We start from the raw sequence: 21,432 nt of genomic DNA on the forward strand, positions 1-21,432 counted from the left end.
TGGCCAAAAACATTGGTACACTTGCACTTTTTTCAATAATGCACCATTTCTTCCAGGAAATTGTTGAAATTAAAAAATCTTTTTTTATCCACATATGTACTTATTTGGTTTGCAGTGGAACAAAACAAAAAAGCTGAAAAAATTACTAAATCTTAGCTTGTTCCACACAGAAATCCTAAAGTGGCTCGGACAATGTTGTTGGCACCTTTTAGAAATTGATAGAAATAATTAGATTTCAATCAGGTGATTCTCCTTTACTTTGGAATTGAACTCACCTGTGGTGAGTTGCAGGTGCCTGCAATATAAAGATCACTCATTCAACCAGTTTGAATAGAGAAAAGGAGTCATTCTGCTGTTTTGTGTCACTGTGTGTTCCGCAATGAGCATGGAGAAAAGAAAGAAAATCAGAGAATTTTCTGAGGAAGGCAGACAAGATTGTAGCCAAGCATGGACAATCTCAAGGGTACAAGTCCATCTCCAGAGACCTCGATGTTCCTTTGTCCACCGTACGCAATGTTATCAGGAAGTTTAAGGCCCATGGCACTGTGGCCAACCTCCCTGGACATGACTGCAAGAGAGAACTTGATGGAAGATTGCAGCGAAGGATTGTTCGAATGGTGGAGAAAGCACCTCGATCAACTGCCAAACAGATTCAAGCTGACCGTCAGACACAAGGTACGACAGTTTCAGCTCACACCATCCGTCGCCACCTCAATGAAAGGGGGTTCTATGGTAGGAGGCCCAGGAGGACCCCACTGCTGAGAGAGAGACCCAAAACACACCTGAACAAGCCAAAATCCTTCTGGGAGAATGTCCTGTGGACAGATAAGACCAAATTAGGGCTTTTTTGTAAAGCACATCATCTCTATGTTTACAGAAAACAAAATGAAGCCTTCAAAGAAAAGAACACCTTCCCTACAGTCAAACATGGAGGAGGTTCAGTGATGTTTTGGGGTTGCTGTGCTGCCTCTGGCACTGGGTGCCTTGAATGTGTGCATGGAATCATGAAATCAGGAGATTACCAAGGCATTTTGGAGCACAACGTTCAACCCAGTGTCAGAAAGCTGGGTCTCCGGTGAAGGTCATGGATCTTGCAGCAGGACAATGACCCACAACACACTTCAAAAAGCACCCAGGAATGGTTCAAGACAAAACGCTGGACTATTCTGAAGTGGACAGCAATGAGTCCAGATCTAAATCCCATTGAACACCTGTGGGGAGATCTGAAAACAGCAGTTGGGTGAAGGCACCCTTCAAATCTGGAAGAACTGGAGCAGTTTGCACAAGAAGAGTGGATCAAACTGACAGTATAAATGTGTAGGAAGCTCATTCATGGCTATAGGAAGTGCTTGACTGCAGTTATTTTGTCCAAAGTCTGTGCTACCAAATATTAAAATCTCAGGTGTCAATAATTTTGTCAATGCCATTTCTTTTTATTTTCTGATTTAAAAGGATATATTAAGTTCTGAATCAAAAACAAAGGTTCTGTAATATTAACAGTGAAATAAAGAATTGTGGAGACTAAATACTTTTGTCAATTTAAACTTATTTTTAGAGAGAATTGTTAGTTATTTGAAAAAGGTGCAAGATTGCCAATGTTTTTGGCAACGACCGTACTTTATAAACCCCCGTGATTTCACTCCCTTTACATGAACATGTTGATTCCAGTTCAAATTTAGGAACCGCTGCTTGAATCACAACTGAATAATCTGATTTTAATGTGTTCAGTTATTTTGAAAACTGATAATATTATCCATCAAACATATGCAAATAATCTCAGGAGTTCAGGTTCATTATATAATAACTTCTTCAGAACCTCTTTCTCCCTATGTTTGGCGGACTAGATAGTGTAGTTATTCAAGTGTTTCTTTTTGGATGCAGAAACTTTCATAATGTTCAGGTTATCTCGACCACATTAACGTGTCCATGATGTTGTAACACCCTGGCCATTCACGTGCTGTTTTTATACTCCTCTGTGCGCCTCAGACTCAGTAGACAAGAATTAGTTTTATATCCGTGTCTGCAGGATCCACATCTCCACGACTTCTTCCTGCAGTGCCACAACCCCCAGGCAATGGCACAGAGTGCACCAAGTGGATTGATCGATTCCATCAAGGTCCCAGATTAATGGACGCGTTTTCAAATAATCTTTACTTATTGTAATCAATACTTTGATTTTATTGATTATTTCACTCTGAATACAAGATTTGCATCAAAAGCATACCTTAATGCCATCCACATATCTACACAAAATGTCACAAATGCGTACTTCCACCTCCTCTCCCCTCCTAATTTCCCTCATCCCCCTTCATCTTGTTATCTTCTTACCTCACACCTTCCTTTCCTTTGCTCAATTTGCCCTGCCCTTTCCTCACCGATGTATTTTACACTTTTTGTTTCTCCAAGAGAGGCTCGTGGAAAAGCAAGGGGTAGCGGAGCAACAATTTGGCACAACTAGCAAGGGAATGAATGAAAAGGAGGAAACGCTGAAACCAGCAAAAAGATGGTTGGGTTAGAAAGGTTAATGGGGGTAATAAAGATCATGGGTCAGGGTGGTGGATGACACGAGGTGGCGATACACTACCTGCTTTTGAAGCCATAGAGGGATGAGTGGCACAGCTACAGCCTCTGGGAGGTGGTTTCACAGGCGGAAGAAGTGAGGAATTTAATAATTGATGTGTGCGGTCAGTCTGGATTTTGGAAATGGAACCAGGATATGCTTATTAGAAGAACACATACATCCTGGAGTAGATAGAAAGGGCCAGAAGACAGAGAGCAGATGGGGCAATATCAGAGAATAGTGTGAGTAAAAATAAAAAATGCGAAAGGCCACCGACCTTCCCGTAACATGAGAACAGGACTTTGTGAGAGGTCCTTTGGCCTTGTTGCGGGAAATTCTAATGTTGAGAGCTTTATATTCCACAGAATCCAGGAAAGACAGATGGGATTCCGGATAATCTCATTCTCGTCTCATATTATTATTGGGCTTCCCATTGTATCACAGAAAATGAACCACAGATGGGATGATTCAATCCTCACCTTTTCATTTAACCTCACACCTAAGGTATAAGGTCACCGAGTGAGGTCTTGAGAATCATTGTGGTTAATCCAGAATTTTGAGTTTGGATGTCACTCACTGTTCAATTTTAATCAAATAATGTTTAATTTGTCAGTTGTACCACAGACACCAGGATTACAGATTTTGTTAAACACAGAAAAAGAAAGCTTAAATATCAATTATTATTTTTTGAGTATGGCTTTTTATCACTTTCTGCCAGACAAGTGTTCACAAATAATTTTGTTGTATTTCCAATTAGCATTTATTTATTACTAGCAGGGGCTACCGGGTTAAGGGGGGAGGGTGGGGGAATACCCGGCACTGACCGACCGGTTGATGAGATTTCCCCGTCAGTGGTTTTGAGACGTGTTGGACATTGAAAAACTATTCAATTATTGGCTTCATGGTGGTTACCTTTTGCCTGTGGCTGGCAGCAGCACTACCTGACCCCACATCCCAATATACACATTATAGCGGCCTTTATAGGCCTTAAGATGGACGTCAACGCCAATGTGTGGTATCTTTAAATCTTGCCCAGATTCTGAAGTGCACTAAAAACTTAAAACCTTTCCGACAGTTCCTACATCCAAAATTTGGAGGCCCTAGGTGCTACGGTTTGGCCGTGAAAGAATAACGTAAAAACGCACAAACAAACACTTGAAGATATGTATGCAGCAAGTTTCCACTTAACTCGTTGATGCGTTCCTAAAAAGTGCGATGTTAAGCAGAGGATGTTGTGCTGTAATGGGAGGTGAGGGAGATGCGTTACCAGGGCACATTTCACCTTAACATAACTTTAACCTCACTTAACTACATATGAGAGACAAATATTACACAAATCAATAAAAAGAACACAAATGGACAACTGAATGAACACTCAGTTACAGGAGCACTCACCAAAATGTAGTGGCGAGATTGCTTGTTGGGGCGGGGTAGCTGCGGTGTGGAGTGGAGGGGTTACAGGGAGGAAGAGGCAGGCCTGCCTGCCTCGTCGTCCGAAGATGTTTCATTGGGGGTGTAGAGCATTGGTGGCAGAAAGTCGATGCTTAATGTCGGAGTTGATGTCCTGGGTTTTGCTGGCATGTGAGGTTTGAAGAAGCTGTCGATGCTCGTCTGATGTGCTTGAATATTTTTCGTTTTGTACATTTCCTTGTCGCACCAGCAGTTTTGTCTATAACTCTCTTAAACTGGCCACTTCTTTCCATATTTGTATCATTGCCGGCGAATATGGTGATCACTTTTTCAATATGGATAAAGGCTTCCAGCACTGCTTTTGTTCTTAGCTGATGTACAGTCAGTTTCAGAAGTGCAGCAGCTGGCTCACACTCAAGTGTCCGTTGTTGTTGAAATTGGATTAAGTCCTCGTTCGCCATTTCCTCCCCATGTGACTCGAGCAGTTGTACCACATCTTCATCATCCACCTTATTGAATTCAACCTTCTTTACCGGCCCTACAATTTGCCGCTGAATATCTGGGACATTGGCAAAGCTTTGGAAATTGTGGATGAACAAAGCAATGCTTTGTTGTCCACATTTCCATGTGTACATTAGCTCTCAATATAGGAGGAGATACCGAACAGAAAGGATATAAGAGAGGGTGCTATGGAACGATAGACCATTTGTTATGATACAAGACCATACTCGAAAATTGCAAGCTTTGACAAACCAACTTGTCCACAGCCGGGATAGATTACTAAAAAGACTTTGATAGTGTCCTACATTCATGGATTATAAAATGTATGCAAGTATACAAAGTTAACCCCCAAATAGTAACACTTATAGAGAAAGCAATGATGCTCTGGAATACAACGCTGATACGACCTCACTTGGAAGGAAAAATTGAAATCCCAGGGGAAGATTTGACATGGTATCTTACAAGCCTTTCCTCCCTCCTGTTTTTTCTGGCTCTGGATCCACTGAATAACCTCATCAATGACCAAGGACATGGATACAGTCTAATGTGTAACATGAAAATGACCAAATAATCAAGAAAGGTGACATATCTACTGTACATGGATGATCGAAAACTGACGACAAATTGGCAGATCAACTCAAACTAGTAAAGCAGTACTCGGAGGACATTCAAATGGCATTTGGTCTTGACAAATGTGCCAAATGCGCATTTCTACATGGTAAAACAAAAAAAAAAACACACAATATCTCAATCAATGAAAGTACAACAATACAGCAACGATAAAATGAAGCGTCCTACAACTACCTCGGAATAGAAGGCCCCTAGGTAGGTACAACACAATAAAATGTGTAAAATAATCAGCAAAGAATACCTACACAGAATAAGACTAATTCTGAAGTCATCGCTCTCTCCAATGAACAAAATCAAAGCCATAAACCAACTTGCAATACTGGGAATTCCAGTATAGCTATCCAATTGAAGGGGTTTTTTTTTTTAAGTTTGGTGCAAAATCCGACCCAAGTCGAAAACACGTGCGACTGAGGCCAACCCAAGTTAACGCTATCCCTAAACTTAATCGATGGGACATGACTCGGCGGAATGGGCCTGGTGTCAGCCAGATATGGCGCAGCTTATGCTCCATGAGCTAATAATTAGCATTAGTTTTATGTGTCTGTTTGATTTTTTTGTGTTATTAATGTTAGCTCTTTCACGAGCCTCGATTTTGTATACAAAAAAAAAATAAAACAGCTGTTCACCCCCATTTCTTATCTTCCCCCATCCAAAACCTTGATCTTTTCTACCCCCGCTAATTCACCCCAGATCCACTTTTTTGAAATACCAACTTCTTTCCTGGAGGTCCTTGCAGTGTCCTTGTGTTTTATGCTTCTCCCACTCCGCCCCCCCCCCTTCCCATGCCTCCTCCCCCTCCCCCCTCCCCCCCCAGCCCTCTCTCTCCCACAGTTCTCTCGATGTCCCTGCTCTCAAATGTTGTGTTTGTGTGCTTCCCCATCTCTCCCCATCTTGTTTACCGCTCCCCTTATTATATGTTTTGTGTGTCTGTTTGATTTTTTTTTTGTGTGTGATTAATGTTAGCTCTTTCACGAGCCTCGATCTTGTATCCAAAAAATATATATATATTTCCGTGTGGTACATATTCAAAACTATTTTAAATTAGATTTGGCGCAACTTGTAGTGAACTACATTCCCGAATTTTGTTGGCGACGTTCTAGTGAAAGAACGCTATTTGGCACGGCGTATATCGATAAGTTTTGTTATATAGATTGTTTTCACCCAAGGCATCCTGCCTTTGTTGATATATTTTTTGATGACGAATTACTTGTTGATGCATGACTGGACGACTCGTGACTGGACAACGTGTGACCTGGTGAAGCATGACTTACCGACATGTGACAAGACAACATGTAACTAGATGTCACGTGACTTGACGACAAGTGACCTGACGACGTGGAACTTGATGTGTGACCCGACGACGTGTGATCTGACGACGTGACATAAAGGCGTGTGACTTGACAACACATGTTATTTATGATGTGTAACTTGGTGGCATGCCTTCTACAGGATCTGCACGAGATAAAGCCACAGGTTATGATCCACTTCCTGCCCACCCTGCTCAATCAGCTCCTAAGGCTGATCACCTTGTCCATTCATGAAGATGCTTCGATCAACACTGCACGGTATTTCTGCTCGCTTCCCCTTTCTTTTTACATCTCTGTCTCATTTTGTCTATGCCATTGTTTCGTCATGCTCCCTCTGATAAAGTTCAACCTGAAGTTTTCTTCCAATATCACAAGCCATTATCAACCCATTTTTAATTTTTCATTTTTATTATCACAAACCATTATGAAGCTGCTTAAACTAATGGTAAATACAGATTTTGTTTTGGGGATATCAAAAGAATAGATTTGTGTTACAGAATGAAACTAGAAAGAGCAATCAGAGATTGCAGACCCTCGCCAGGATGTGTTTTCAGTGGTTTTTAAGGCTTTTGTGTTAAAACAAATATGGCGGCCGAACCACGTGACCGATGACGTCATCATTACTTCTTTTTCTCAACCAATTTATCCCTAGATGATGCTCAAGAAATTTCCTCTTGATCGGATGAAGTTTTATACTTGTCAAATTATGACGTCATAATGGAGGCACCTATGACATCATCATTAACATATTTTATTCCCCATGGAGAGTTCTTTACAATGAGCCATGTCTCAATTTTTTCTATGCAGCACTTTCGGAGATATAGTGGTGCAAAGTTTTTCGGTTTTTCCAAGATCACGCCCATACCATGTGACCTATGACGTCATACAGGTGAAGTTGCACCTATGGTGAAAATTTCCTGTCAATCGGACCAACGGTTGCAGAGAAAATCATATTTATTCTGTGCGGACAAACAAACAGACTCAAATGCAATACCCTCTCCTTAGGCGAGGGTAACTAGAACAGCACTCAGTATAAACTAGAGCACATACCTCCACCAGGTTGAACAGTTTTTGTTTTGTATCCCACTGATAGACTGGATATGCATCCGGACCTCATCCAAAATCGAATCGGCTTGTTCTTGCCACCTAACCAAGTAATCCTACAAGTTTTGTCATAATCCGTCCACAACTTTTTGAAATATCATGCTATACAGTTCCCCCCATACGTTTTGGAACAGTTAAGTCAAATTTGTTATTTCTTCTATATACTCAAGAAATTTGGTTTTGAAATCAAAAGATGAATATGAGGCAAGAGTACAGAGGATCATCTTTTATTTATTGGTATGTGTATGGAAATATGTTTTACCATTGTAGAACAAAAGCACTTTTTATGTTCAGTCCCCCCATTTTAGGTAAGCATAAGTAAATTAAAGTAGTATAATAGTTTGTATTTGGTTACATGTCCCTTGCATACAATTACTGTATCGAGCCTGTGACCCATTAACATCACCAAACTCTTGGGATCTTCCATTGAGATGCATTGCCAAGTCTTTACTGCAGCCATTTGCAGTTGTTGTTTGTTTTGGGGGTTTCTGACTTTAGTATCCTCTTCGGCAAGTGAAATGCTCCATTTAATTTAAATCAGGAGATTAATTTGGCCGGTCGAAATCCTTCCACTGTTTCCCCCCTGCTGCACTCCTTGGTTGTGTTGGCAGTGTGTTTTGGGTCATTGTCTTGCTGCATGGTGAAGTGCCGCCCAATGAGTTTGGAGGCATTTTCTTCTACATAGGCAGAAAACATCATTCTGGGCACTTCCGAATTCATTCTGCTGCTGCCATCATTAGTTACATCATCAATAAAGATGAGATAGCCAGTTCCAGAGGCAATTATGAGTTCCCGATGTTGTTGGTGATGTCATTGACAGTTGTTTCAGGGCTTTTCTTCACAGATCTGATGGTTTTTCTGTCGTCAACTGTAGTTATTTTCCTTTTCCGATCTGGCCGTTGTCTATTGCCAAGTACACTAGTGGTGTCTTTCTTTTCCAAGATATTCCAAATTGTTGTATCTGCTATGCCCAATTTTTGTGTTGTGTTTCTAATTTATTTATTCTGATGTTTCATCTTCCAAATTGCTTGCTTTTCTTTCATAGACAAGAAAAAAAAAAACACCTTTAGAGGCCATTTTTCCCCGCAAAAGGCCTTTTTTGGGCACCGTGGTCCCCTTTTCAAAGAAATGTTTTATGGTCGGATGCCCTTCCTGCCGCCAACCCTGTTAGTCGCCTCTTGCGGCACACAGGGAATTACCAGTGAGCTGGTACTCAATTTGCCCACCTCGGAAGAATGACAGGCTGAGTCAACCCCCCTGGCGTTAATTCAACGATCGACCGGGATTACGAACCCAGGATCCTAGGATCCCAAGCCGGCACCCTAACCGCTAAGCCAACACCAGACTTTCATAGACAGTTATCTGGTATTTATGTTGGTTTATGCCTGCTGACTCCAAAGACAGACTCCCAAGGCAAAAAACAAATGCTAAAACCAAGACTAGACATTCACGGCTCTTTTATGTGTGAACAGTCAATGCGATAAGGAACACCTGATCAACAATAAACATCTTTAATGTTTTTTAAACACTTGATCGGTAAGTTTTAATAATTCGAATTAGAAACACCTTTCAGTCATTTGTTCCAATACTGATGCAAAGTTCCAAAGTGCTATTGTTCTGCAATGGTAAAACCTATATCCATAAAAATACCAAAAAATAAAACCCAATCTTCTGTACTCTTGCCTCATATTCATATTTTGATCTCAAATCCAAATTTCTTCATTATATAGCAATAATAACAAATTTAACTTCACTGTTCAAATATTTATGGAAGACATTGTATATCGTTTTTGGCCCTATCTCTCAATTGCAAAGGATCACTTAAAAAAAAAAAAATTCTCGTATCTGCATCTGGATTTGGATCTTCACCGAAATCGAATCGGTTTGTCCTTGGCACACACCAAACCTGTCCATTAAGTCTTGTCTGAATCCATCCATGACTTTTATGAGATTTCTTGCTCACAGACAAATAAACAGAAAACATAACCTCTGTCCACCTTCGGTGGTGTAGGTAATGAAATCATGATATAAACTCTTGGAATATCTGGCCATGAACACGGTGGCCAAATATAATTTGTCTCATCAACAGCCAGCATGAGTCTCAATGTCATCTCCAACTTGTTGCCTTTAAATTTTGTTTGAAAACAACAACTTTGATTTTGAGGATGAAACCTTAAATTGTTTTTTGTCAGTGCATGGACAAAACATTTAAAGAATGCCACCATCACATATGGATATTTGAGGAATTAGACCTGGCTAGCAAAGTAGCTAATCTGTGTAAAAATTGAACATCACTCTGCAAATCTTTTCTCTCTGAATTTTCAAACTTATTTCAATCCTCTAAAACTTGGTGGAACCTTGTTAAATCTGTCTCTGGAGTTTGCTCCCCCTCCGTACCTCCCGTCTCTTAAAATGTCACCACAGCCAACTCCGCTCGGGAGAAGGCCAAATGCCTCAATTCTGTGTTTCCTTCCAAATCTTGTGTCCCCAGCCCCTCACTCTTGGTACGCATCCTTCCCTGTCATACCCAACTGCACATGGACCTGAGAAGGTGGAGAAGGTTCTTTCAACCCCTGACTCCTCTGACTCTGCAGCTGGAATGGACCGCATCAGCTCACGTGTCTTTAAAGCCTACTCTGCTGCTCTTGCACATCCTCTCTCTCTGCCCTTTGGAGGCCCTCAATGTCAGACATGATATGAGGACCGTCTCTCTGGACATGTCTCGTGCATTTGATACAGTCTTACATCCTGCTTTACTCTCCAAACTCTCTTCCTTTGGCATCCAAGGCCAACTCCACACATGGCTGACTCACATCCTCCACTGTTGTAGCCAACATGTTGCTCTCAAGGGAATCCTTTCATCTCCTCTCCCTGTTAAAGGCTGGTGTGCCCCAAGGTAGAGAAGTTGATATTGAGTTGATAAACTTATCATGATTTCCATTTCTTGGGATTTTTTTTGTTTTTACCTCTGCCACAGAGGGTGGATGAAAGTTATGTTTTCATCACATCTGTCTGTTTGTTATTTGCGAAAATAGACTTTTTTTAAAGTATATTGGTTGGTCATGTGCATTATTCTAGCTGTTTGTATGTCAACAGCCCACAGATCACATTTTTACTCCAATCTTCACAAAACTCACCATATGGTAGAGTTGGTCATAAGCAAGAAGCCTATTGATTTTGAGGTCAACACAAGCCAAAAGGTCAACATAGGCCAAAAGATCAACATAGGCAAAAGGTCAACAAATTAGGTGGTCTTTCTAAAAGCCTCAAATTTCATCCAATTGACTTGAAATTCAAAGAGGATTTGCATATTTGGTCTTTGAATTCAACTGCCAATTATCTTTAAGGTTAAGCAAATTTTTTGGGGGGGTTTCACAAACATCGTGCTCTGCATGATGTCTTTCTTGCTTGTTACTTGCCGGAAAAGATTCCGGCAAGTATGTTGATCTGTTCGTTTGTCTGTTTGTTACTTGCCGGAAAAGATTCCGGCAAGTATGTTGATCTGTTCGTTTGTCTGTCTGTCTGTTTGTCTGTCTGTCTGTCTGTTTGTCTGTCTGTTTGCAGCACTGCGTCTACACCGTTGCACGGAGAATCGCCAAACTTTGCACACATATTCGTCTTGCCCTGGAATAGACTGTGCCCAATTTATGACGTCATCGGTCACGTGTTTCGGCCGCCATCTTGGAAAAACCGAAAAACTTTGCACCTCCATATCTCCGGAAGTGCTGAATAGAAAAAATTGAGACATGGCTCATTGGAAAGAACTCTCCATGGGGAATAAAATATGTTAATGATGACGTCATCAGTCACGTGGTGCGGCCGCCATCTTGGAAAAACGGAAAAATTTTGCACCTCCATATCTCCGAAAGTGCTGAATAGAAAAAATTGAGACATGGCTCATTGGAAAGAACTCTCCATGGGGAATAAAATATGTTAATGATGACGTCATCGGTCACGTGGTTCGGCCGCCATCTTGGAAAAACTTTGCACCTCGATATCTCCGAAAGTGCTGAACAGAAAAAATTGAGACATGGCTCATTGTAAAGAACTCTCCATGGGGAATAAAATATGTTAATGATGACGTCATCGGCCATGTGGTTCGGCCGCCATATTTGTCCTAAATGGCCGATAAAGTAAATTCCGGCAAGTCCTCGGTCTCTGACCGATTTTTCATTTGTCTGTCTGTTTGTCTGTCTGGTTGTCTGTCTGTCTGTTTGCAGCACTTCGTCTACACCGTTGCACGTAGAATCGCCAAAATTTGCACACATATTTCGCTTGCCCTGGAATAGACTGTGCCCAATTGATGACGTCAACGGTCACGTGGTTTGGCCGCCATATTGGAAAAACCGAAAAACTTTGCACCTCTATATCTCCGAAAGTGCTAAACAGACAAAATTGAGACATGGCTCATTGTAAAGAACTCTCCATGGGGAATAAAATATATTAATGATGACGTCATCAGTCTCGTGGTTCGGCCGCCATCTTGGAAAAACCGAAAAACTTAGCACCTCTATATCTCCAAAAGTGCTGAATAGAACAAATTGAGACATGGCTCATTGTAAAGAACTCCCCATGGGGAATAAAATATACTGATGATGATGTCATCGGTCACGTGGTTCGGCCGCCATATTTGGCCTAAATGGCCGATAAAAAAGTAAATTCCGGCAAGTCCTCGGTCTCTGACCGATTTTTCATCTGTTTGTTTGTCTGTCTGTCTGTTTGCAGCACTACGTCTACACCGTTGCACGTAGAATCGCTAAACTTTGCACACGTATTTGTCTTGCCCTGGAAGAGACTGTTCCCAATTGATGACATCATCGGTCACGTGGTTGGGCCGCCATCTTGGAACAACCGAAAAACTTTGCACCTCTATATCTCAAAGTGCTGAACAGAAAAAATTGAGACATGGCTCATTTTAATGAACTCTCCATGGGGAATAAAATATGTTAATGACGACGTCATCAGTCACGTGGTTCAGCCGCCATTTTGGAAAAACCGAAAAACTTTGCATCTCTATATCTCCGAAAGTGCTGAATAGAAAAAATTGAGACATGGCTCATTGTAAAGAACTCTCCATAGGGAATAAAATATGTTAATGATGACGTCATCGGTCACGTGGTTCGGCCGCCATCTTGGAAAAACCGAAAAACTTTGCACCTCCATATCTCCGAAAGTGCTGAAAAGAAAAAATTGAGACATGGCTCATTGTAAAGAACTCTCCATGGGGAATAAAATATGTTAATGCTGACATTATTGGTCACGTGGTTCTGCCGCCATCTTGGAAAAACCGAAAAACTTTGCACCTCCATAACTCCGAAAGTGCTGAATAGAAAAAATTGAGACATGGCTCATTGTAAAGAACTCTCCATGGGGAATAGAATGTGTTAATGATGACGTCATCGGTAACGTGGTTCGGCTGCCATATTTGTCCTAAATGGCCGATAAAAAAAGTAAAAGTCTGGCAAGTCCTTGGTCTCTGACCGATTTTTCATTTGTCTGTCTGTCTGTGAACACGATATCTCAAAAAGTTATGGTCGGGTTCAGATGAAAGGTGGTGGACATGTTGGGTGTATGCCAAGGACTTGATTCCATTTTGGTGAAAATGAGGATCCGGATCCAGATACTATAATTTTTTAAGTGATTATTCACAGTTTAGAGATAGGACCAAAAACTATATATAGCATGATATGTCAAAAGGGACTACAAAACGTAAACTTTTCAGCCTGGTAGAGATATGCGCTCTACCGAGTGCTGTTCTAGTTTCCTTTGCAAAAGTCGGCCTTTAGACGAACGCCCTGGCCAAGTCATAAGTTTCGTTAAAATTATTGGTTATATATCTGATTATCAGATAGGCTGATGTTTTTGGTGGTGATTTGGATTCCATCCTGTGCAAATCTATACTTCATTGACTGTTCACTCTATCTCGCTGCCCCCCTTAATCTTCCCTAATGACAACTTATCCTTTGAATTGTCCACCAACGCAGATAGACGCGAGCTTTTACAAAGCTAGTAATCCTTATCTAAATCAGGGGTTGCGCACATTTTTAAGAGTAAATTTCCATACTTTCTCCAAAATCGTTGCATTACCATATTACTTATTCTTCTTCACTTGATTGATCATATTCATCTGAATTATCATCTTGTCTTGCTTCTTTTCTCTCACTGTCTCTTGCCCTCTCTCTCTCTCTCTCTCTCTCTCTCTCTCTCTCTCTGTCTGTGTGTGAAATTATTTAATTACTCATGTGTCTCCACACCAGGTTCCTGGTTCATATCATTCATCAATGTCAGAAAGAAAGTTGCATGATGTATCTGCACAACTATGTTAAGGTATGCTTTTGTTCTTTTTGCTCTTTTTTTTACTGCCTTTTTAAGTTGGTTCTTATGAGAGGGGCTTATGGAAGAGCAAGGTAGAGCTGACAGTGGGACAAACCTTAAGGGAATAAACAAACAGGAAAAGAGAAAAGGGAAGAAACACTGAAACGAACAGGTAAGATGGTTGGGTTAGGAAAGGTTATTGAGGGTAATAAAGATCCTGGTGTTGGCTTAGCGGTTAGGGTGCTGGCTTGGGATCCGAGGATCCTGAGTTTGAATCCCGGTCGATCGCTGAATTAACGCCAGGGGGGTTGACTCAGCCTGTCATCCTTCCGAAGTCGACAAATTGAGTACCAGCTTGCTGGGATGAATGATCACGGTGTGTACCCCGATTTAGAATAGGTAAACCGTATCTCTGCGCATCATAAGAGGCGACTAAGGGTTGGCGTCAGGAAGGGCATCCAGCCATAAAAACATTGCCTCAAACAGGGAACCATGATTGTCATGGGGCCCGCAAGGCTAACCCTGCTGTAGTGGGGAAAAATGGCCTTACAACAATCACTCATTCATTCATTCAAAGATCATGGGTCGGCCTTTGGGGATGATAAGAGATGGAGCTGAACTGCTTGCTTGAAGTTCAAGAAGGAAGAGAGAGACAGAACAGCCTCTGAAAGGTGGTTCCATATACGGGAGAAGCGAAGAATAGAAGACTTGAGGTGTGACGGTAAGCATGGATTTTGGAAGTTTAATCAGGAGGGGTTACGAGAAGAACACGTGCATCCTGGAGTTGCCGGGGAGGGATGGAAGACTGAGACAACATAGGAAGCAATATTGAGAATAGACAGTAAAAAATAGAGACCATCAACTTGCCTGCAATGTGAAAGAAACGGAGCTTGTGCTTCAGATTCATCACGGAAGATTCCAATAATTTTGAGAGCTTTAGACTCCACTGAATCCAGGAGAAACAGATGCAATGCTGCAGTGGCAGGCCTTAGCAGAGAGCGGTACTCCATTCAGCTACCTTCAAAGATCTTATACTCGTCTATCACACACACCAGTACAAGGCCTTTTCCTCTGCAAGTTTTGCATTATAAATTGATCATTGTGGCAATTTAAAGTATATAACATGCCTGACTCACAAGTTAATATTAATTTAATTATTAATCCGTAAAAGCCCACAACTGGTCGTAAACAACTAATGCACAGAACAATCTCCACCACCCCGGACCCCCTTCCCAATGAAGGTAACCCTCGCTCCCTTCAGGATGTCTCTTTCTTGCTTACTGCATTTTTTTGGTCTTCCCAGTGTACTTATTTCTTCAAATACTTCCGTTTTTGATGCCGTCTCACTTTCCATTGAGATACCGTACCTTGATTCTTGTCATTTATTCTCATGATTCAGGAACCCTTTGACCAGGATTTCAGGAATCCTTGTATTTCCTCATAATTCAATCTATATATCTTTTAATTTGTCAATTTGCCTCCGCAGTGTATTTTTAAGGTCGAAGTTCAGGATCAGGCATCAGGTAGAACGACACATGAGGCACTGGCCAAGGTCCTGGTGGTCTTACTGGATCCGACGTTTGACTCCTCTTTTGTTGAAAAGCTTCTCAAGGTATGTTCACCTGTAAATTGGCCATCCATTGCATGTTCTTCATGCTTTGTTTATATTAATAGAAGATCCCATTGTATGTCACAAAATGGATCTGTTTGGCATAGCACCTGGCTATATTTACTAAATACCTGTATGTTTAAGTTGATGTGAACATTTCTTCCTGGTGTGTAACTAAAAAGGCAAGTACTGAATGAGTGATAAATCTCCAACAAAATAAAATCGTTGTGGCAATTTAAATTTATATTTACTAGCATTATTTATTATTTATTTTGGGGTTCTTTATAAGGACGAGAAGTCAAGTCAGTTGGTTGCATTCCATAGTATTTGATGGTTGAACAGATGATGAAAATGTAATTTTATGTTCCTTTTAAACACACCAAGTGGAACTTCTATATGCAGAGAAGGTAAAAAATAGACAAAGGTGTACATCGCAAAAAGTCACAAAAAGGAGAATGCACAGATTGACCGAATGAGTATCTTCCCAGGAGATCACATGATACTTCATCTGTAGTGCACTCTCCTTTGAGCTCTCTAATCTGAACTTGACCCCAGATCCGACCCTATAAACAGTCCCCCTGGTGCTTGGGTTGGGATTCAGTTCAACTTCACCCTAATCCTAACAGCAGGGCATTATATCAGTGAGTATGAGCGCCTGGTCCTTCGAAGGATTATTAACCTTTGCAACTCTTATTGGCACCTTATTGAGCAGATGATGTAATATGAGATTGTGTCGAAAACCCATGATGATCATGATGATTGATATATTGTTATTGCTACTTCACTCTACATTGTAACACTGACACTTTCATTTGCAGCATATATGGTTCTTCTATGAGCTAATTCACAAATCCATGGTGCAGTACCTCGTACAGACAGGACTCAATTCGGTGAGTTTCCCTCCCATTATATGGGCAAACATTCATCAGCTTGCTGGCCTGGCTCTTTCAGCCAAGTTCAGGGCGTGTTTTAATTGTTTTTTTGTTATTTAAACATTTAATTTTCATCCTCAAGGTTCCTCGTGGGCAGAGGTTTCCAGCATCGCTGCACGAGGCCTTGAAATCTGGAATTTTGAATGCAGCACGAAGAATAATGCAGAGACAACGAGAAGTACCCGAGGAAGCACGGATAGCCAACCGCAGTGTGGCTACGTTCCTCACGGTAAGAGAGAGAGAGTGAGAGACCGAGAGACCGAGAGAGACCGAGAGAGACCGAGAGAGACCGAGAGAGACCAAGAGAGACAGAGAGACCGAGACAGAGACACAGAGAGAGAGAGAGAGAGAGAGAGAGAGAGAGAGAGAGAGAGAGAGAGAGAGAGAAAGAAAGAAAGAAAGAGAAAAAGAAAGAAAGAGAAAGACCTCTACAGCGCACTATCTGGAAACACTGCCCCGCCCGGTAGGGCAGTGTGCAATCATTGCATGGATTTGCAAACGTTTATATCAACACCAGTCATGGGAGCTTGGTGTTGGCTTAGCGGTTAAGGTGCCAGCTTGGGATCCTAGGTTCGAATCCCTGTCGATCGCTGAATTAACGCAGGAGGGTTGACTCAGCCTGTCATCCTTCCGAGGTCGGCAAATTGAGTACCAGCTTGGTGGTAATTCCCTGTGTGTTGCAAGAGACGACTAACAGGGTTGGTGGCAGGAAGAGCATCCGCTTGTAAAACATAGCTTCAAAAAGGGGACCATGGTGCCCGAAAAATGCCAACCCCTGCTCTGTGGGGGAAAATGGCCTCTAAAGGAGGTTCTAGTCATGGACGATGCTGTTGTGCTCTCGATATTCTCATCAGGAGAGAGAGACAGACGGTGATCGAGACGTACATCTCTGGGACCACATGAATATTGTTGATTGTTATCGATCTTGTACCTGCAGCACTGCTTTTCACTCATGGACAGAGGTTTTGTTTTCTGCCTTTTCAACAACTACGCGAACACATTTTCTCACCCTGACAACAAGGTGAGACATTGTTTTCCTATTTATTTATTTTTTTTATAAATTAAATTTTAAATTCAAATTCATATTAAATTCTGCAAAAGAGAAACGTCTTATTAATGCCATTTTATCCCAAACATTATGCACTTTTATCCCCAGACATTGATGGAAATGAAGTTTGAAGTCCTGCAAACACTGGGGAATTATGAGCATTTTGTGCCACTCAACCTCCCACAACGACCGATGCCAAAAGAAAAACAAACGACTCAGAACAGTAAACGACTCGTCTTACTCTTCCTCTTCCCACACCCAGGGCCAGGGTTAAAGATCTCTTTGTGCCATGGACCCAGTTACCCATCGATCACGAGCACGGTGAAGATGTTCGTTCAAATTGTCGTTATTGTTGCCATTGCTTGTACATTTGTTTGTTTATGTATTTACTTTTCCCAGCCTGCTGGCACATGCGGGTCAACGAAGCGTTTTGCAGACGTCACTTCCCCGTGGGTTTGATTCTTCGGGAGCTCGGTGTCGCGCTGTGCGAGGGCTCGACCGAACTCCGACGTCCCGCCATCAGCATGTTACATGGGCTCATCACCAAGCACGCACTGGACGCGCGTTATGCCAGTCAGGTCGGTGTTAACGGGGCACTGTGACTCGATCATTCATTTGCACCGGTTTCTTCTGCCTTACAATAAAAACAATTTTGAAGTTGTCCGTGACGGTTTCAGTTCTATTTACCTCCACCACCGAAGGTGGATGGAGGTTATGTTTTCACCCCTGTCTGTCTGTTTGTCTGTGAACAAGATATCTCAAAAAGTTGTGGACGGATTCGGACGAAATTATTTAATTTTGGTGAAGATCCGGATTCGGATCCGGCTACGAGAATTTTTTCATTGATTCTTCACCATTGGGAGATAGGATCAAAAATTGTATATAGCAGGATATCTCAAAAAGTTGTCGACGGATTTGGACAAAACTTGGTGGAGAGGTTGGGTGTCGGACAAGGAAGAATTGGTTCAATTTTGGTGAAGATCTGGATCTGGCTAGTAGAATTTTTAAAAGTGATTTTTCACCATTGAGTGATAGGACTGAAACCGACATATAGCAGGATATCTTCTTCTTTTTTTTTCTTTTTTTTTTTGTATACAGAATCGAGGCTTGTGAAAGAGCTAACATTTATCACACAAAAAAATCGAACAGACACACAAAGTATATAATAAGGGGAGCGGTAGACAAGATGGGGAGAGAAGGGGAAGCACACAAACACAACATTTGAGAGCAGGGATATCGGGAGATCTGTGGGAGGGAGAGGGCTTGGGGGGAGGAAGCGTGGGAAGGGGGAGGGGGGTAGGAGAAGCACAAAACAGAAGGACGCTGCAAGGACTTCAAGGAAAGAAGTTGGTCTCAAAAAGTTATGGACGGATTTGGACAAAACCTAGTGGTGGTCAGGCTGGGTGTGTGACAAGGACAATTCAATTCGATTTTGGTGATTATCTGAATTTGGATTCAGATACGAGAATTATTTGATCTTTAAATGATTCTTCACCATTGAAAGATCAAGCAAAAAGCGATATATAAGATGATATTTAAAAAAGTTATGGACGAGTTATGACTGAACTTGGTGGACGAGGTGGTTAGGTGACAAGAATAAGCCGATTAGATTTTGGTTCAGGTCCGAATCCAGATCCGGCCTATCAATGGGATATAAAACATAAAATGTTTAGCCGGGCGGAGGTATACGCTCCACTGAGTGTCGTTCTAGTTAAGAAATGACATGCATTTTAACAAATAACTAAATAATAAACAAGTATACTATACTAAATAATAAACAAATAACTAAATAATAAACAAGTATACTGTACTAAATAATAAACAAATAACTAAATAATAAACAGGTATACTGCACTAAATAATAAACAAATAACTAAATAATAAACAAGTATGCTATGCTAAATAATAAACAAATAACTAAATAATAAACAAGTATACTATACTAAATAATAAACAAATAACTAAATAATAAACAAGTATACTATGCTAAATAATAAACAAATAACTAAATAATAAACAAGTATACTATGCTAAATAATAAACAAATAACTAAATAATAAACAAGTATACTATACTAAATAATAAACAAGTATACTATACTAAATAATAAACAAGTATACTATACTAAATAATAAACAAGTATACTATGCTAAATAATAAACAAGTATACTATACTAAATAATAAACAAATAACTAAATAATAAACAAGTATGCTATGCTAAATAATAAACAAATAACTAAATAATAAACAAGTATACTATACTAAATAATAAACAAATAACTAAATAATAAACAAGTATACTATACTAAATAATAAACAAATAACTAAATAATAAATAAACAAGCACCTCAAAGGATTTTACATTTCAAATAACCAATGCACAGGCCTCAGCTATCAAACCCTCAGATTTACTCCGGAATAACAGTTCAGTGTGATCACACCTTGATAATGCAATCACTCAGTCATGTGTGTAATGAATGTGAGACGATGTAAAGCCATACAATGTATTTATCGATATTTCCCCCCAGGACAGGCAGAAGCGGATCGCCACACTCTACCTGCCTGTGCTCTCACTCATCCAGGAATGTGCCCATCGCATCGTCTCGATGTCTCTTGGACTGCAACAAGACAACCTGGTGAGGTCATTGCATGGTACCTGCCATCACTTGTAGTAATGATGGACAGCATTAAATATTATAATTGAGGGTATTTTGAGGGAAAAGCCGAGTGATGGATATGTGAGAAGGATGAAGATATCCGCAGTATGGAAGCGTTCCAAGGTACAAAATGGTGTAAGAAAAGATAGATCGTTTGTGAAAATTAAAGTAGTAGTGGCTATATGGATGGGGAATGTGGAGGAAGAGGAATTCCAGACTGGTGGGGTAATGGTTAGAGCCTCCGCCCTGGGTCTCGGAGGTCGGTAGTTCAAACCCCAGTCGAGTCATACCAAAGACTTTAAAAATGGTCCGTGCTGCTTCTTTGCTTGGTGTTTAGCATTTTTTGAAAGGATAGAGTATGGATACAACCATAGGTTGATGATGTCGAGTCTCCTCTGGCAATGATGGCATTGCCTTCCTATGGCTGGTAAGTGTGTGGTATAGGCGGGGGGGGGGGGGGGGTCGCCACTCCTCTCCGGCTCTCTGTGGCCGTTGGGGAAAGCACCCTCTTCCACCCGTGCTGTTGGAGTCGACTGGACTCTCATCCACCAGATGTGCAGAGCCATCTGCCATTTAAACCGCATGGCTGCGGACCGTTACCTTGGTAAGAGGGGCTGACAGGTAGTACACCTTGCCCACAGGTGACCTGGGGTTATGCAAGGCAGGGGCATCCATCTCCCTGAGGTATCAGCAGACACCCGCATACCCATAGGTTGGCAACCATTGCACAGTCTTGGTGGGGCCTAGTGGCCTACCCCTGCGTTGACGTTCCTTGTAAGGAACTCATATTCATATGGTTTAAGGATCAGTGGGCAGAAACCCATGGGTATTGGGTTTCTGCTCTAGCAGAAAAGAAGGAAGTAGAGGACGGGGAAGACCGAGAAAGACTTGGCTAAAGGTGGTGGAAGAAGAAATGCGGGCAAGGGGGTTAACAAGGAGAGATGCAGAAAATAGGGCAAAATGGAGAAGATTATCATGGGGACCGCGAGGCTAACCCCCGCTCTAGCAGGGAAAATGGCCTTAAAATGCCTGTTGTTGTTGTTGTTGTTGTTGTTGTTTGGGCAGAAAGACCCAGCCAAGTGCATCAAAATTACTAGAACAGCACTGGTAGAGCGCAAACCTCCGCCAGGCTCAACAGTTTACGTTTTGTATCCCACTGATAGACCAGATCTGGATTCGGACCTGAACCAAAATCTTATCCCTTGTTCTTGTCCACCTGCCCAACTCATCCACCTAGTTTTGTTATCGGTTGTCCACAACTTTTTGAAATATCATGCCATATATTGTTGTTGGCCCGATCACACAATGGTGAAGAGATTTCTTGAAACATCTGTCGTAGCCGGATCTGTATTGGGATT

At 41.4% G+C, this 21,432-nt stretch overlaps 2 protein-coding genes across 5 annotated transcripts in view; both read left to right on the top strand.

The window, feature by feature from the left end:
* Positions 1-21,432, top strand: part of LOC137439066 (dedicator of cytokinesis protein 9) — a 160,197-nt gene that overhangs the window by 98,737 nt on the left and 40,028 nt on the right. For all 4 annotated transcript variants that reach the window (XM_078767731.1, XM_078767730.1, XM_078767733.1 and 1 more), the window contains 10 exons: positions 2,027-2,116; positions 6,551-6,666; positions 13,770-13,839; positions 15,314-15,439; positions 16,255-16,326; positions 16,451-16,597; positions 17,306-17,389; positions 17,525-17,639; positions 17,816-17,994; positions 19,946-20,053. In XM_078767731.1, coding sequence (XP_078623857.1) covers positions 2,027-2,116; positions 6,551-6,666; positions 13,770-13,839; positions 15,314-15,439; positions 16,255-16,326; positions 16,451-16,597; positions 17,306-17,389; positions 17,525-17,639; positions 17,816-17,994; positions 19,946-20,053 — 1,107 coding nt within the window. The remainder of the gene's footprint in view (positions 1-2,026; positions 2,117-6,550; positions 6,667-13,769; positions 13,840-15,313; positions 15,440-16,254; positions 16,327-16,450; positions 16,598-17,305; positions 17,390-17,524; positions 17,640-17,815; positions 17,995-19,945; positions 20,054-21,432) is intronic.
* Positions 7,079-21,432, top strand: part of LOC137439064 (nucleoside diphosphate kinase B) — a 148,346-nt gene continuing 133,992 nt past the window's right edge. Inside the window, exon 1 of the mRNA XM_068134731.2 lies at positions 7,079-7,082. The gene's annotated coding sequence lies outside the window, so the exon portion shown is untranslated. The remainder of the gene's footprint in view (positions 7,083-21,432) is intronic.

The sequence above is a fragment of the Myxine glutinosa genome, chromosome 13 (genome assembly GCF_964187855.1).
Source record: "Myxine glutinosa chromosome 13, kmMyxGlut1.1, whole genome shotgun sequence".
NCBI lineage: Eukaryota > Metazoa > Chordata > Myxini > Myxiniformes > Myxinidae > Myxine > Myxine glutinosa.